The 18,008-nt window shown below is 37.1% G+C and overlaps 1 protein-coding gene across 1 annotated transcript; it reads right to left on the minus strand.

Annotated features, from left to right (window-relative positions):
• Positions 1–4: 4 nt before the first annotated feature.
• On the minus strand, positions 5–12,479 carry LOC103438296 (uncharacterized). Its single transcript, XM_029099254.2, has 7 exons — positions 12,180–12,479; positions 10,867–10,896; positions 3,781–3,888; positions 2,833–2,920; positions 895–1,201; positions 739–793; positions 5–304 (listed from the first exon to the last, which is right to left on the minus strand). The coding sequence occupies exons 1-7, from the start codon at positions 12,312–12,314 to the stop codon at positions 230–232; spliced, it is 798 nt and encodes a 265-aa protein (XP_028955087.1). The 5' UTR covers positions 12,315–12,479; the 3' UTR covers positions 5–229.
• Between the last annotated feature and the right edge of the window lie 5,529 nt (positions 12,480–18,008).

The following is an 18,008-nucleotide window of genomic DNA, read 5'->3' on the forward strand; positions in this document are numbered from 1 at the left end:
TCCGTTGTTTGAATTGGAATTTGTATTTGAAAAGGATGATAAACCCACCCAAGTGAACATTCGACAGACATAATAATGACTGGGTGCTGAGATTTCTAGTGAAACTTCTTGAGATTGTCCTTTTTTGCTTTCTTTCTAAATTTGTCAATAGATTCAACACAATTCCACTTGATGCACATTTCGAATCGTGAATGCACACAACCGGAACCTTCTGAGCTGAGGCCGTGGCTTAGGCCGGGGATAATGCATTGCACAGAGATTTGTAGGCATTAAGACAAAGTTTAAATTTCTCTTCGGCGATTTCCTGCAAAGATACACGACTATCTTACAAGTATATAACAATGAAACAGAAATTGTAGAGCTCTTATGTAATGCTAATATGACGAGCAAGAAACTAGAGCACACAGCAGAGAAACAACCGCAAGTTAAGCAGAGGGTGCAGCAAAACAATCACAGCGGCAGCATTAAAACCCGCTCAAATAAATGAGAGTTGGTCAATTTCATTTTCTTTGTGGCATTGTGATTGCTCATAAGATACTGTCAAATTCATATTATGCACTGAAGAATGAAGATCCATACTTATACAGTGGACTAAAACAAAAATTAAAAGGCTGTTTAACCCGTAAATTTTGCATACATAGCTAACGGCTAACAACTGAATATTATCTTGAACATTGTTTACATTCAAAAGCATTAAACAAGTAAAATTTGTCAAAGATCAAAAGATGAACAACTAACCTGTGAAGTGCCTTGATGCTTGTCAGGATGCCATTTTAAAGCTGATAAATGGAAACTGCCAGAAGGAATAAAAGGATTAAGTAATATCCAAAAAAAATGGTAGAATCGAAAAGAAAAAGAGTTCAAGAATATGAAAAAAATAAAATATCAACTTACGCTTTTTTAACATCTTCGGTCTTTAAAGGACCTGTCCGAGGCAGACCGAGAATTGTTCTATCAGAAAATGATCCTATAGTACGTGATTTGTCATCAGATTCTGTGTCACTACTATTCTCCCATCTTTTACTTCTACTTTTCCAGCTCGATTGCTCTCTCCACTCAAATCCAGATTCTGAATCTTGGTAAGAAGAGTCACGTCGTGAGTTAAAAGACCAGGTGTACCATTTCTTTCCAAATGTCGCCCGAAAGATTTTCTCAGGATCATTGTCATAGTCTTCAGAGAAACTCTCTCTTTTAAACTTCCCTGAACAAGTAACAGAGAGAACCATAAAGTTTGTAGGATAAAGTAATGCAAACAAATCATAACCTTTTTTAACCACCTACCAGAAAAAGAACGGCCGGGGTTTAAAAAATCTACTGCTTTCACCATAAGATTAGTAGTAAAAATACTTAATGAGCCATGTGGCAGTCCATTTCTTCCGACTTTTGTATCCCTCTTATCTGATTTGGACACCTAAGTACCTCTTAAGGTACAAATTCCCGCTTGAATCGTACACATGGTTGGGTGAATACCTCTGATTTGATTAAAACATATGACCCACAGTTTGTCTTTCTCCCCTGTTAAAAGTTAGACATCCAACCCCACACAAGTTTAGAGTACCCGATGTAAGATCTTATATTCTCAATAGGCCCCCTCAAATGTGACCAGACTGAGCCAAACACACAAGTCAATTATATTGAGCAATGTGGAGCATGTGTGACCGAGCTAGGTCTAACACGTGAATAAATCTACTGCTTTGACACCATGTTCAAGAGAAACACTAAGAAAAAAGACTAGATCATTGTACTGCATTCTTAAAATGACAATACATGAATTTAGTGCATCATACAATGATCATGCTGCATTTCAGCACATCTATCAACCACCCATCAAGCAAATGGGATGAGAATAACAAGAATATCAGTATTTCAACCTGAGATTATTTGTGCAATAACCTACTCTTTCTTATCTTCCAATCCACCAGGATGGAATGGAAGGTAGCTGGAGTTAGTATGTAATTAGCTTCAGGTTTAAATTTGTAGGTGAAACAATTTAGCTCTTATAGCTAAGTTTTCTTTCTGTTGAGGTTGAATATTTGCCCACAATTTTGTGGGAAAGAGTCCATAGTATAGTAATATAAGGGACCTAAAAAATTACATATAACATACATCCATGTAGTATTCAAATTATTATATTCAAAATTTCATTGTTTTAATACAGAGCTGCATAATGTGCTTATAATATGTTTGTTTAACCCAAAAAAAAAAAAAACCAGCATATTTTTCTGTACAATTGAGAAGTTCATGCGAAACAGGAGTAATTATCAAAAGCATGTATCCTATTCACATGTTTACCAAGAAGCAATGACTCTAATTAAGTGCAAAACCTATACACATGTTCAATAGGAAACCACATCAGGGCTTCCTACAGCCATACATGCACTTTGAGTTAAGACTTCGTGTCCGGTTGTGGGAAGAAAGACTTCATCAAATAAAATTCATTAGAGTTAAGACCTCATGTCCAGATGTCGGAATTAAGACTCCATCAAATAAAATTGCGTAGAGTTCAGACATCGTGTCCAGTTGTGGAAAAGATACCCACCATCCAGATAAGAGTACACAAAATGTCTCTATCACCAAAAAAACCTACTTGTTGAAATGAGGATGAGTAGATCGGCATATGATATAGCTCAGATGCAGGTGAAAAATCACACACAATAAATTACAGATAAAAAAGGTCGTACCCAGTGCACAAGGCTCCCGCTTTACGCAGGGTCTGGGAGAGGTGAATGTCGGCTAGCCTTACCCGACAAAAATTGAATACATAAACAAATTATCAGATATAGAAAACATGGGAGAGAAAGGTTTAGATACGAAACAATAAGAAAAGCTCACTTTTCATTTTCTTTTGTTGCGATTTCTCAGCATGTCGAGAAGATCTTGATCTATGTTTCTTAGGAGAGCTACCCGAAAAATCTTCATTCTAATTAACATTGAAAACAAACCACAATATCAATACATGGAAAAATTGATACAGTTTTTTTTTTTTTACCATAAGTAGATACATTCATAATAAATCAGGGAAGCACTATAGGTAAACTGGAAGACAAACTGAGTAGGCTCGTTTGGAATAATTCTAAAATGACTGAAAGTGCTTCGGTATAACTGCTTTTGGGTTCCAAAAGCACTTGAAATGCATTTTGGAAGAAGCACCAGTTATGCGCTTCTTGGCTTCTTGCAGGAAGCAGTTCCAAGTGCATTTCCTGGATTCAGTTGCATTTTTACTAAGGATTGGTTCCAAAAGCATTTTCAGTCATTTTAAAAGCACTTCTAAACACAAGAGGTCTTGGAATGTGGAGCAAATATAATATCAAGTACTAGATTTACTGAAACTCTGAAAGTTCATGGGGGAATCTGTCCTTTGCTGGTTTACAAATCATCTGGATTAACAATTAAGGATCCACAAGACCATTAAAATACTTAGAACTATCTCATGATTGGCAGCAAAGGATAAATTTTAGGCTCCAACAACATCAATTATGATCTTTTCATCACTCTTTTTGAAAATTTCTTTTTCTAAGGAGTTGATTTAAATTATGTGTAGCTATATCCAAAACAAAGTTGAATTCAAGGACATTCGATCAAAACTTAATGTCCAAAAGTATCCTCAAAGTCCATTTAACATTTTAGTGCAACAAAAAAATAGGACATTTCAGTGCATGGTGATGCCCATGCCCACCCTCAATTTAACATCATGTGTAAACCAACACAATTTCCAAAGTGTTTTATATACATGTACTCCAGTAAGACCACTATAAACTAAAAACACGAGGATGAGTCTACCTGAATGTCATGAAATAAACCTTTAGAGGACCCACTGTTGAAGAGGAGGTTTTTCAAGGCCTTCTTTGCATCCGCACGCTTCTGACGTGTTTCGTATCTGATGTAACTCTAAAATACACATTTCACACGTCAGAGAGGAGGAAAACAGATTTAACATGGAATACAAATTATGCTTACACATCTCGCATCTCTATGGGCAACCAATTTAACTTGGGACTCAGATTACGATATAAAATCATCTGAATTAGAACGCTGGAAAGCTAATAAATGTCTAGCAGGTTAAAGACCAACCATGGCTTTTGTTAACATTTATTTAACAGAGTATTTCAAAAACAAAAGGCAACACAATTTGGATAATGATAAGGGAAGCACTACATCTCCAGCATGGGGTTAGACAAAAGAAAAACAATGCAATATAAGGATGCATTTGCTTATTAGCAAGATTTTGATCAAACATAACTAAAAGCAATTTGATGCAGGGGAAACATTAAGCTTTTCAAGTGTTGAAAAACACGCCCACTAGACCCTGTTCTTTAATGTAACCAACGGCAATAGACTAAACTAGCAAATATAGAAAAACTTAGAACACACAAGAATTATACTGGTTCGGCAAATCACCGCTCCTTTGATTAATAATAGAGACTACAGAACTTTTGCAAACCCTAGAACTAATCTCAAAACTCTCAGCTGTCTCTGGCTGTTTTTCTCTCTAAAAATTAAGCCCTGCCGCACCCTATTTATAGGCATAGGGTAGGCTTACATGTCCCAAGGCTGATTGAATTCCTATTTCTAAGTGGATTAGGAAATTACACTTATCCAAATCCAAATAGACTTCTAGAATCCAAACCTAAATTGAATAAGGAAAACTGAAATTCTTTCCTAATCCCTCTAGGACAAGAATCGGAATACCTCTAATTTTCCTAAAACAAACCCAAACCGACTAGGACATATTTGACGAGCCAAAAATCCTAACAATCTCCACCTTGGTGAGTCAAACCAAGTCTTGATCGTTGCACCCCATAGTATCTTTGAACCTTCTTGAAGCAGCTCTGGAAATCTTCAAGAGTCTTCACCTTGGCAATCTTCTCCTTGCCTCATTGCACCTCAAGTGAGGAGGTGCTTCCTTTGATCAACCAACGAGATTGATCAAGTTCAAGCAATGCTTGAACTTCTTGGCCGGCACTATCTTTGTAAGGAAATCTGTGGCGTTGTCATCCGTATGAATCTTTTCAATCCAAATCTCCTTAGACTCCACCCAATCTCTGATTCTGTGATACCTTGCTTCAATGTGTTTTGATCTTCCAGAAAAAACTTGATTCTTTGCCAAGTGAATGGCACTTTGACTATCACACTTCAGCTTCACACAACCTTGAGTGATTCCCATTTGACTTACCAAGCCACTAAGCCAAATTGCTTCCTTTCCAAATTCGGCCAATGCAATATACTTTGCCTCTGTGGTCGACAAAGTTGTAATTGGTTGTAGTAGTGCCCTCCAACTAATTGGTCCTCCTGCACATGTAAACACATAACCAGAAGTTGATCTTCTCTTGTCCAAGTCCCCTACATAATCGGCATCCACATATCCTAACACCCCTGCATTTTCTTTTTGCTTCTCAAACATAATACTTTGTCGCTAAGAACCCTTCAAATAACGCAAAATCCACTTGACTGCATCCCAATGTTGCTTTCCTAGATTTGCCACGTATCTGGAAACGACACTGATTGCTTGAGCTATGTCGGGATGTGTGCATACGATTGCATACATGAGATAGCTCATGGTATTAGCATAAGGCGCCTTCTCCATTACTTGTTGCTCTTCCTCGAATGTAGGACATTGTTGCCCACTTAACCTGAAGTGAGCTGCCAAGGGAGTCGAGACTACCTTTGCTTTTGCATGTTGAACTTCTCAAGAACCTTCTGAATATACTTGGCTTGTGAGATCCAGATCTTTCCAACGGTCTTATCTCTCTGAATTTCCATGCCAAGGATCATCTGTGCAGCACCTAGATCCTTCATGTCAAACTCCTCGCTCAACATCTTCTTCAAGTCTTGAATTCTAGACTTGTCTTGACAAGCAATTAGCATGTCATTCACATATAGCAATAGTAATATGATCATCCCATCTTGGAACACATGATAGTACATGCAACAGTCATATAAACATCTTCTAAAATTGATTTTCAGCATGAAGGAATCACACCTCTGGTACCACTACCTTGGAGACTGTTTCAGGCCATACAGGGACTTCCTTAGCTGACATACTAGGTTCTCTTTCCCATATTCAACAAACCCTTCTGGTTAAGCCATGAAAATCGTCTCCTCTAGATCCCCATGAAGAAACGATGTCTTCACATCCATCTGCTCAATCTCCATGTCATGCTAAGCTGCCATTGCTAAAAGTAATCTGATAAAAGTATGCTTGACTACAGGTGAAAAGATCTCATCATAATCCACCCCTTCCTTTTGTGAGTACCCCTTAGCCATGGCCTTGCTTTGAATGTCACGGCATCTTGTTCATGTAGTCCTTCCTTTTTCCTAAATACCCACTTGCATCCAACTAGCTTTCTATCTTTGGGCTTAGAAACGAACTCCTACACAAAGTTCTTGTAAAGCGACTCCATTTCTTCTGTCATAACACTTATCCACCTATCTCGCTCATCACTTGCTATAGCTTCTCGATAAGTAGTCGGATCTCCTTGACTAATGTTAAGAGCATAATTAACTTCGTCTTGGTCAAACCCAAATCTGTCAGGTTTCTTCTTGTTCCAATTAGGTTTGTCCAATGCTATGCATCTCTGTGATGTAGGTGGATTGTTGGTTGGAGTTTGAACCCCTTGGGATGTTTGGCGGATTGGAGTGCCTTCAATATGTCCAGTTTCTTGCTCCACCTGATTCCTAACTGGTGAATGATGCTGATGCTCTTCTTCTTCCTCAAAACCATCAGATTCGGCCTCTTGCTCGATTTGCTCCACCTAAGCTTCTTCATCTGAACTGATTAATGGAATCTTTGTTGCTTCAATTTCAGCATCATCTGTCTTCCCCTACTGCTCTCGACTTTATTTAGAGGCATGGTTGTGTCATCAAAGACAACATCTCGACTGACAACCTTTTTCCTGTTGTTGAAATCCCAAAGCTTGAAACCCTTAACTCCTTTCTCAAAACCTAAGAATATGCAATGTGTAGACTTCGGTTTGAGCTTGGACCTTTCATCACTTGGAATATGTGCATAAGCACTACAGCCGAACACCCTGAGCTTGGAATAGTCCACCGGCTTCTCAGACCATACCTCTTATGCACTTTTAAAACCGAGAACTATAGATGGTGACCTGTTAATCAAATAACTTGCATGATTAATAGCCTTTGCCCAAAAACTATCAAGCAATCCTACATGAAATCGCATACTCCTCTCTCTCTCTCCATGAGAGTTCGGTTCATGCTCTCAGCAGGTCCATTTTGTTGGGGATTCTTCTTTACTGTGAAGTGCTTTATGATGCCTTCCTGCTTGTAGTAATCGATGAACTCATTACTTGTATATTCACCTCCATTGTCACTTCTCAGGTTCTTGATATTTCTTCCAGTTTGATTCTCGGTTTCTGTTTTCCATTCCTTGAATTTTGCAAAAACCTCGGATTTCTGCTTCATGAAATAAACCCAAACCTTCCTAGAAAAATCATCCATGAAAGTAACAAAATGGCTCCACCATTTGCTTTAGTTGGTGTAGGGCCCCAAACATCTGAGTGAATATAGCTGAGTTGTTCCTTGCTTCGGTTATCTGCACTGCTACTTGCAAATGATACCTTTCTTTGCTTTCCAAGAACACAATATTCACAAAAGCCCAGTTTGCAAGATGACACGCCTTCCAACACGCCTTGCTTGTGCAATTCTTGCAACCCTTTTTGGCTTATGTGCCCGACTGAGCCTATGATGCCAGAGTTCAGTCTTATCTTCTACACTCTGATTTACAGAAACAGCTGCTCCCCAGACTATAGTGATCCCAATTAACTTATACAACTTATTGGGTTGTAGGTCACGCCGCATTACCACTAGTGATCCTTTGGTTACCCTGAGTCTTCCTTTTTTAGATTTGTACCCATAATCGGCCTAATCTAAAGCACCCAAGGAAATCAAATTCTTTCTTAGTCTAGGGTCATACCAGACGTTCCCTAAAGCTCGTATCATCCCATCGAACATTCTGATTCGAACAGTGCCGATTCCTCTTACAGGACATGAAGAATCGGCCCCCATTAAGACTTCCCCACTGTTGACTTCCTTGTATATATTGAACCATTCTCTTACTGCACACATATGAAATGTGCATCCGGTATCCAAAATCCAATTTGTGCAAGCCTTGGAGCCCGATGTTACTGAAAAAAGCTCCCCGTCATTCTCATGCTTGGTGATTGCACTAGCTAAACCTAAGCTTCCTTCCATCTTGGCTTTCTTCTCTTTCCAAATCTTGTAGTTCCTCTTCCAATGATCGGCTGAACCGCATTCGAAGCAACCTTCCTTCTTTTCCTTTTTCTTCTTGGATTTTGACCTACCTCTGTTGCTAGTTTTCTCTTCCTTTGTCTTTTCCCGCCCCCTCTCCTTGCCTTTGGCATAAAGGCCTTGAGAGCTTTCAGTTATATCATCCAGTTTAGCATCTGACTGAAGAGCTTGAATTATGTCTTCAAGCTTCAGGGACTCTTTTCCAAACATTAGAGTTGTTCGAAAATGCTCCATACATTAGAGTTTCTTCGACCTTCTGAAGATTAGCTATGCAATTCTGGAACCTGCATACGTGATCATCAATATCACCTCCTTCTAGTCGAAACCCGAATAGTTCATCCTTTAGAAAAAGTTTATTGGACACGGTTTTGCCCATATAAACATTGTCCAACTTTTCCCATGCTTCCTGGGCAGTTATTTTTTTCGGTGATGTGTGACCAAACTGATCTTGTGAGATGGATCTCAATGGAACTCTTGGCCTTCTTGAGAACCTTAGTCCATGCTACTTCTGTCATGTTTTCCGGCTTCTCACCATCGAGTGCATCATCCAAATCCTGCTGTATCAGTACGTTCTTCACCATTCTTTGCCAGTCCGTGAAGTCATCCTTGTCATCAAAGGGCTTTAACGTAGGTCCTGGATCCGCATTCATCTTCCCTTTTGACATTGCAGAACACCTAGATCTTAGCTCTGATACCAATTGTTGGAAAACACACCCACTAGACCTTATTCTTTAATGTAACGAATGGCAATAGACTAAACTAGCAAATATAGAAAAACTTAGAAACACACAAGAATTATACTGGTTCGGCAAAACTTTTGCCTACGTCCAGTTGAACTTTTGCAAACCCTAGAACTAATCTCAAAACTCTCGGCTGTCTCTGGCTGTTTTTCTCTCTAAAAATTAAGCATTGCCGCACCCTATTTATAGGCATAGGGTAGGCTTACATGTCCCAAGGCTGATTGAATTCCTATTTCTTAGTGAATTAGGAAATTACACTTATCCAAATCCAAATAGACTTCTAGAAATCCAAACCTAAATTGAATAAGGAAAACTGAAATTCTTTGCTAATCCCTCTAGGACAAGAATCGGTATACCTCTAATTTTCCTAAAACAAACCCAAACCGACTAGGACATATTTGACGAGCCAAAAATCCTAACACCAAGCTACAATGAAGTTGGCAATTAACGGCAGCTGGAGTGAATGCACAGATTAAAATCACCAAAAGACAGCATAGTAGGCAATCAATTATTACGCCAGCATTAAAAACACACTAATATTATATGATAGATTATTCACAATGCCTAGCATATGATTTTCACTTAGATTGCGACTGGAAATGACCCAGAAAGAGAGCACTGAACCATCCATGACTAAAGAACCTAGAATGCCTGTTTCAAGACCTTTCAATTGCTTAGAGCTACAATTTTCATATGAGGCAGACACACATATAGATCAGGATCTTTCTTAAATTCCTAAGTACCACATGTGCCAAGCAAAACATTAATGACAACAATTCTAAAGTCGCATAGTGGTTAGTGGAGCACAGTTATTTTCAAATTGGTCACTTATCAAAATCCATCTTTCTAAATGTTTAATACTTTTACACACACGCATGCCTGTTCTGTCTCTGCAACGCAATGACCTACTGGAGATGCTCCTAGAATCTGTGGATCGGTGAACACTAATTTGCCTATGTAGCACAACCTTTCTTTATACTAAATCACAGGTTGAGAACATTCATATCTATATCACAGATTGAGAGCATCCATATCTAAATCACAGGTCGAGAACATTCATTTTCCTATTGTCTCAAGAATCAGACCTCATAAGGTAGATTGAAGACAAAATCCTCCTTCAAAATCAATCATTAAGCATCAAGATACTATCTTGAAGATTAATGACAGTATCTCGGGCATCAAGATAGTATTTTGATGCTTAGCGATTGATTTTAGAGGAGAATCAGACTACAGAAAGAAAAAAAATAATAATAAAAAGCCTGATGATACAAGTCTGTTCTTCAGTTGAAAACTCTGTATCTTGAGAACTTCTCGTTCTTTTGTGTTTTCTTGGTCTTGTTGGCGATGAAAAAAGAGAAGATGTGGGGAAGGGTGTGTCCTCCTTCTCCGACTAGTGATATGTCTGTTCAATACCCTTAAACCTCAAATTGATTCCATAGTAATAAATAGGAAACCGCTGTTTTATTTAATATGATGAAATAAACTCATACTTCAGAAAAATATTTTGAGGAATATGGACGTTTAAATCCAACAAATCTTACCGTAAGTGCTTTCTTTTATAAGGATCACGGAAAAAAAAAATAATTGAATTTGGGAATTGACATTTTTTATATAGGAACTAATTGTGTTAAAACTTAAAACTGGGAATTGAAATTAATTCTTAGAATTTTTGTTTCCAAACAAACAACCAAACAACCAAACTTCACTAACTCTGAAAAATTATGTGGAAATAGCATCAATAAACGAGGAGAACAGATAACGGCCATGTGTGCGGTGCCACTTTTTGCTTCCAACCTTGCACTATTGGCATGTATTTTCACATGCTATAGGAAAATTGCGAAATTAACAAACTTAATACCTTTGTTGGTTGTTGACTGCTTTTTACATCCTGCAAAAACATTTGAATCATCATTTATTCTCATACAAAGTAAAACAGTGTTACTTAATAAAATTATAAGGATTTTAAAACAGGTAAGCTTTCATCACAAACTTGAAGATACAGATGACACAAAAAAATTACCCCGGGATGCATAGCAAATATGATTGATAAAACCTTCAAATTTTGAACTACACCTAACACTGTTAGGATCTCAAGGAACCCCACCCCTTATCAGACCAACAGAACGCAAACAAGACGACCGACATCTGACCACTTATCTTACAGATTCTCCATACCTTGAAGTCAAAGGTGAGAGAACAATAATATTAAAAACTTAAAAATAATGACCAAAACTCAGTGCCAAGACCAACAGTATTGCAAGCCTTTACTGCAAAGAGAGGATAAATATCTTCACATACTAGGGTAACCAACCTAAGGTTAATTGAACAGAGAAAATGGCCCAAATTAAACCTTCAAAATAGCCAAAAAGGTTGTGAACAAACTTAACACCAAATGACAAGAATGCCAAAAGATTAAGCACACGATTGTCAGCTATTCCATCATTGGTTTTAAGAGGAAAGTGATCAAAGAAAACCTACAAAGTGATTCCCGAACACATATAACTCTGATAAATAAACAAAAAAAATTGAAAAAAAAAAAGACAAACTTTATGGAAATCAAATTCATGGTTCACATGCATTTTATATGCACCATAAAATTCTGATTACAAAAAGATAAAACAAGTCATACGATGGAATCGTACAGATTCGCAATGAGAAACAAAATTTTAGAATTCCCCCAACAACTAAAAGAATAATAGTGGAAACTAAACAATCCTCAATCAAGGACATTGTCAGCTTCACAGTATCGAAAAAAATACAAATACTGACGAGCACAGAGCAACTAGATAACGCGTTTGCATAAAGAAAGCTCTGCTTATGAACAATTACAAAAGAACCGATCTCATTTCATTAAAAACGTATTGGTATTGCTTTATGGACAGCAACATTTGATTATTATAAAGAAAATTTTATAAAGCATCTACGAAAGATGAACACCACGCTATTTATACACGAAAATTAATCTTTTCCTTCTCCATTTAATTATTTACCAACCCAAAATCCTAACTTGATCATATAAATTATAATTAACCCCTCCAAACAAACAGAATGAATACATGATTTACAAAATTTCCTCAATTGGGTATTGAGCAAAGGAACATAACAAACAAGACCAATTAACCATCTTTTTATTTTTCACGCATGAAAGAAAAAGGAGAAAAGTAAACTCACAAAGGTCCATTTGTTCTTCCACTTCTCACACGAAGCAGGAGTAGAATGGAATGAAGCGAAACGGGTAGCTGCAGAAGTTGATGAAACCAATGAATTCTTGAGGAGCAAGACGTTTCTCCATCTGGGTATTTGCATTTATGGAGGGAATCGAAATCTGTAAATTTTCTGCCAAGAAAAATGAACTATCTGATTCTTCGCGCAGAGGGGAGGTGCCTTGGTCTGTGGCTCGGAGTTTGGGTTTCATATGACCGAGAGATTGACCACGAAACTGCGTGGGCTCGGGCTGTGAGAGAGAATCCAGAAGAAAAATTGGGCAGGTTTGGTATTTTAGACCCGATATCTTAACGGGTCATGTCGTGTAACAGCAATTAAAATAAACAGGTAAAATGCTCCGATCCGAAATCGACCCGATAATATTAACAGGTAATATGACCTGACTCGTTACCCGTTAAGGAAAATATATTTTAAACCAATAAATAATCAAATGAAAAACATAATACTAAATAAGTATATACATACCATATTATGACATCCAAAAAATAAAAAAGTATTTAAGTAAAGTCTTTAATAGTTTTTTAATTAATGTAGAAGTGTAAAAAATATATATAAAAATGCTCGTAATGACAAGCTTTACAACTTTCATGAAGAGCTTAACTTCAAAATTCGCCACTATAATCATATAAATCATAGATCAAAATTTAAACATTGATTGTTGTTTACATTTACGCTTCATTGTTCTCATCAAATTTTGTTTTTTCAGATTTTCTTTTTTGAAAACATGATCTATTAGAGGATGCAGGAAGATGAACGGTTTGAATCGTTGATATTATATTCAAAGTTTTACGATTGGTGAAAATATTTCTTGATGTTTATAAGGTTTATGGATTATAGTGTTGGATTTCGAAGTTGACCCCTTCATGAAAGTTGTAAAGCTTGTTACTATGAGTGATTGTATATTTTTTTTACATTTTTTACACTTCTACAATAATTATTATTAATTTTGCCCTCAAATAAAAAATATTATTATAATGTTAGTGTAACAATTATCTACTCGTGGAGGAATAACGACGAATCACGAGTGTTTATATATTCTTTCATATTTTTCATACTTGTATGTATATCTTTTTAGTTCTTGCCTATAAAAATACTATACTAGTTTATTTTAATTTTGGACAACAACATGTTAAGTAAAATTTATCCTAGTAATGATAATAAGGAATTCTCATAATAAAAATAAATAATGACTAAAACTTTTTTTTAAACTTATATAGAATAATAATACAAAACTATATATTTAATATAGAATATATTGTATATATTAATATGGCTATTGTATTTTATAATAAATCTTTTAGTAATTAAACTTTAAAATTATCAAAATAATTTTTTTCTTAATGGGTCGAAACGGGTTACTCGTGTGTATACCTGTTAAGAGCCTGTTATTAACGGGTTCATAACGGATCACCCGATAATGATCCGATTATTTATTGTGTTGACTTGAAACCCGTTATTTTCATGTCATTTTCGTGTCTTGTCATCATGTCGTGTCAGAAACTGCCGGGTCTACAATAGGCTATCAATTACAATGGGCTAGTAATAATATGGTTGAGGGTGTTTGTGTAATTTGCTACAGAAGACTAAAGAACAAGTTGAGTCAGGCATTTCTTCGAACATGTGATAGGGGTGTCGTGGAGGAAGAAGATCAGTATCTTTTCCTAGAAGGCCGATGCGCGGATGTGATCAGGCTCCAAAATGACGATGTGGGGATGAGAAATCCACCCTTATCAAGTAAAGATGACATTGTATATGGCAATCCCAAATTTTCTGAGAGGTGGGTGTTTGGCGACGTTTGAGGTTTCGAACACTGTCATGGTGGTTGCGGAGATGCAGAGGAGGGAGAAAGAGATTGGAGTTTTGAGGAAAATATGTGACAGAGTGAGAAACGGTATGGTTTTGGAAGAGGGAATGGAAGTTGGGACGGTGATTTTGGTGAGAAGTAGGAGTGTGCCTAAAATGACGTCGGGTAAAATAGAGAGATGGGCGGCTAAAGATAGCTAGGTGGTGGGAGCTCTGTTTCAAGTTTGGGGGGGGGGATTTTAGAAAAATAACCCAATTTTGGATCTCATATAGAATTATAGCTATTGCTTTAATTTTATGATAATTGTAATCAAAACTTGATGTTAAAGTACTACTGTACACTTAATATCAAGATTTCTCACAACAACCAATAATACTGCAAATCTGAATATAGATGGAGAGAATTTTCCGAATTTCCACATTATTTTTGGAAAATTGGCATCAATTTGAGAAATTAATCTCCATCATTTTTTGTTTTCATTATTCTATGTAACCTTTAAACTACCTTTAAATCTGCAACCTTTAACAATAACTTTGGATGTCTGCAACCTTTTAACCAGAATAAAAACGTGATTTAAAAAAAAAAAACAAAGCCTTAGAAATTAAATTGTTAGGCATCTTGGTACTTCAAATAAGATTTTAAAATTGATAGGTGATTGAATAATGAAAGTGCAGCCAAAGGTAAAAATAAAGTTGTTGTATCCTTTTGCAAAAATTCAGAAAGTTGAAAAAAGTAGTTTAAAAATTATAGAGAATAATGAAAAACAAAAAAAAAAGTGATAGAGATTAATCATTATTTTAAGGTAGTTTAAAGGTTTGTATTTTGTTTATTGTGAGAAACCCTAATATCAAGGGTAATAGTACTTTTACATCAATTTTTGGCTATAATTATCATAAAATTAAAATGATGGCTATAATTCTATATGGAGTCTAAAATTTGGTTATTTTTCCAAATTTACCAGTTTCAAGGTTGGAGTTGGAGAGAGTGAGGAGAGAGGTGGTGGGAGAGAAGGTGGAGTAAAGTGGAGAAAAGTGGTCGTGGGTGAAGAGAGAGAAGAGATCTTTCTTTAGTTCTCATCGAATTAGACCAAGAATTTGTGTCATGTTTTCCATGTTCGAGTCGTTTTCGTGTCATACCCCATATCTTAATGGGTTGTGTCATATAACACCCGTTAAAACGAACGGCTAATATGGCCCTACCCGAACTCAACATGTAAGATTGCGCGAGACCTTTTGGGAACTCACTGTCTCTGGATCCCATAAGAACTCCAAAGTTAAACGAGTTTAGACGAGAGCGGTCCTAGGATGGGTGACCCTCCCGAAGGTTCTCATGTCGAAACCCAAAAACAAAACCGTGAGGGAATGGTAAGCCCAAAGGGGACAATATCGTGCTACGGCGGAGTCGAGTCTGAGATGTGACAATTTGGTATCAGAGCCACTCTGCTGTTCGATGCGGATGTGCCGGCAAGGACGCCGGGTTCCCCTTAAGTATGGTGGATTGTAAGATCTCACATCGACCAATGGAGAGGGGGTGATGTGCGTTATATGTACATGCTCTCTTTCCTATAGCACGAGGCCTTTTGGGAACTCACTGGCTCCGGATCCCCATAAGAACTCAGAAGTTAAGCGAGTTTGGACAAGAGCGGTCCTATGATGGGTGACCCCCCTGGGAGGTTCTCGTGCCGAAACCCAAAAATAAAACCGTGAGGGAATGGTAAGCTCAGAGCAGACAATATCGTGCTACGGTGAAGTCGAGTCAAGGATGCGACATGAACCAATAAATAATCAAATGAAAAACATAATAGTAAACTAGTATATACATACCACATTGTCGCATAAATATTACTGCAAAACATAAAACCACATTTGTCTTTCAAGTATCTCATAAATATTAATTAATTAGAAGTGTGGAAAATATAAAAACAAATATATAAACAGTCGTAATGACAAGCTTTACAACTTTTGTGAATGACTCAACTTCGAAATTCACCACTATAAACACATAAACTATACATCAAAATTTAACTATTGATTGTTGTTTACATTCACTAGACCTGGCATTCGTGTCGTGTTTTCCATGTTCGTGTCATTTTCGTGTCATACCCGATATTTTAACAGGTCGTGTCGTGTAATACCCATTAAAATAAACGGTAAAATTACCCGACCCGAAATTGACCCGATAATATTAATAGGTAATATGACCCGACCCGTTACCCATTAAGGAAAATATATTTTAAACCAATAAATAATCAAATGAAAAACATAATACTAAATAAGTATATACATATCATATTGTCACATCCAAAACATAAAAACGCATTTTTCTTTTAAGTATATTTCACTTACCTAAAGTCTTTAATAGTTTTTGAATTAATGTAGAAGTGTGAAAAAAAATTAGAAAAAATATATAAACGCTCGTAATGACAAACTTTACAACTTGCTTAACTTCAAAATTCGCCACTATAATCATATAAATCATAGATCAAAATTTAACCGTTGATTGTTGTTTACATTTACGCTTCATTGTTCTCATCAAATTTTGTTTTTTTGAAAACTTGATCTATTAGAGGATGCAGGAAGATGAATGGTTTGGATCGTTGATATTATATTCAGAATTTTACAGTTAGTGAAAATATTGCTTGATGTTTATAAAGTTTCTACAAACTATATGACATCGACTCATATTTCAGTTAAATGTAAATATCAAAGATCTGAACCTTTCATCTTCTTACATCCGCCAGATGATCATGTTTTCAAAAAAAAATTTAAAAAATGAAATTCAGTAAGAAGAATGTTGATACACAAAATCGGAGGTCTTGGAACAACGTAAATCCGATCGTGTTCCAAAAGCTATTACATTAAATAAGTGGCTTTGTGGGCATACTTCCAACACAAGGGTCTTGCCATCGGAGCTTCTAAGCTTGTAGGAGCCAAGGTGACTGATGCCAACAACTTCAAACGGTCTATCCCAGTTTGGACTAAGTGTTCCTTCACTCGGGACCCTGTCGCAGAGTAATCTTTTCTTCAATACCCAGTCCCCCACTTTGAAAGAACGAGGTTTGACCCTTGAGTCATAGTAGTTAGAGATGCGCTGCTTGTAGGCGACATTCCTCAAATGAGCCTGGTTTCTGTGTTCCTCGACTAGATCTAAGTTGAGGGTAAGTTGTTTGTCATTTTCGCTTTGCACGTAGTTCTGGACTCGGAACGTTGCTTGCTCAAGCTCAACTGGGACAACTGCTTCTGTACCAAAGGCAAGTAAGAATGGGGTTTCTCCTGTTGATGTCCGATACGAAGTGCGGTATGACCAAAGAACTTGGGGTACAAATTATGGCCAACAACCTTTAGCCTTGTCCAAGCTGGTTTTCAAAGTTCGCTTGATTATTTTGTTGATAGCTTCAACTTGTCCATTAGACTGGGGATGAGTTGGGGAGGCAAAACATAAGTTGATGTTGAACCTAGAGATGAACATCCTGAACTTATTGTTGTCGAACAGTCGCCCGTTGTCAATGACTATCACATTGGAAAAATCGAATCTGCAAAGGATGTTCTTCTATACGAAGTCTTCTATTTTGCGTCAGTAATGGTTGCCAAGGGTTCTACTTCAGCCCACTTTGTGAAGTAGTCAACTGCAACGATTGCATAGCGAACTTTGCCCTTCCCTGCAAACATTGGGCCGATCAAATCAAGTCCCCATTGGGCGAAGGGCCAAGGGCTGATCATATGAGTGAGCGGCTAGGGAGGAGAATAAGGAATAGTTGCGTAGCGTTGACACTTATCACATAAGCGGGATATTTTGATGGCATCTTGGTGAAGTGTTGGCCAGTAATATCCTTGGCGAAAAGCCTTGTGTGCTAGGGATCGAGATCCAGCATAATCTCCGCAAACTCCTTCATGTATTTCCCAAATGACAGCTTTCGCCACTGTGGGCGTAAGGCATCTTAGGTATGGTAGGTTAAAACCCCGCTTGTAGAG

Source organism: Malus domestica, chromosome 01 (genome assembly GCF_042453785.1).
Source record: "Malus domestica chromosome 01, GDT2T_hap1".
In the NCBI taxonomy this organism is placed as follows: Eukaryota; Viridiplantae; Streptophyta; class Magnoliopsida; order Rosales; family Rosaceae; genus Malus; species Malus domestica.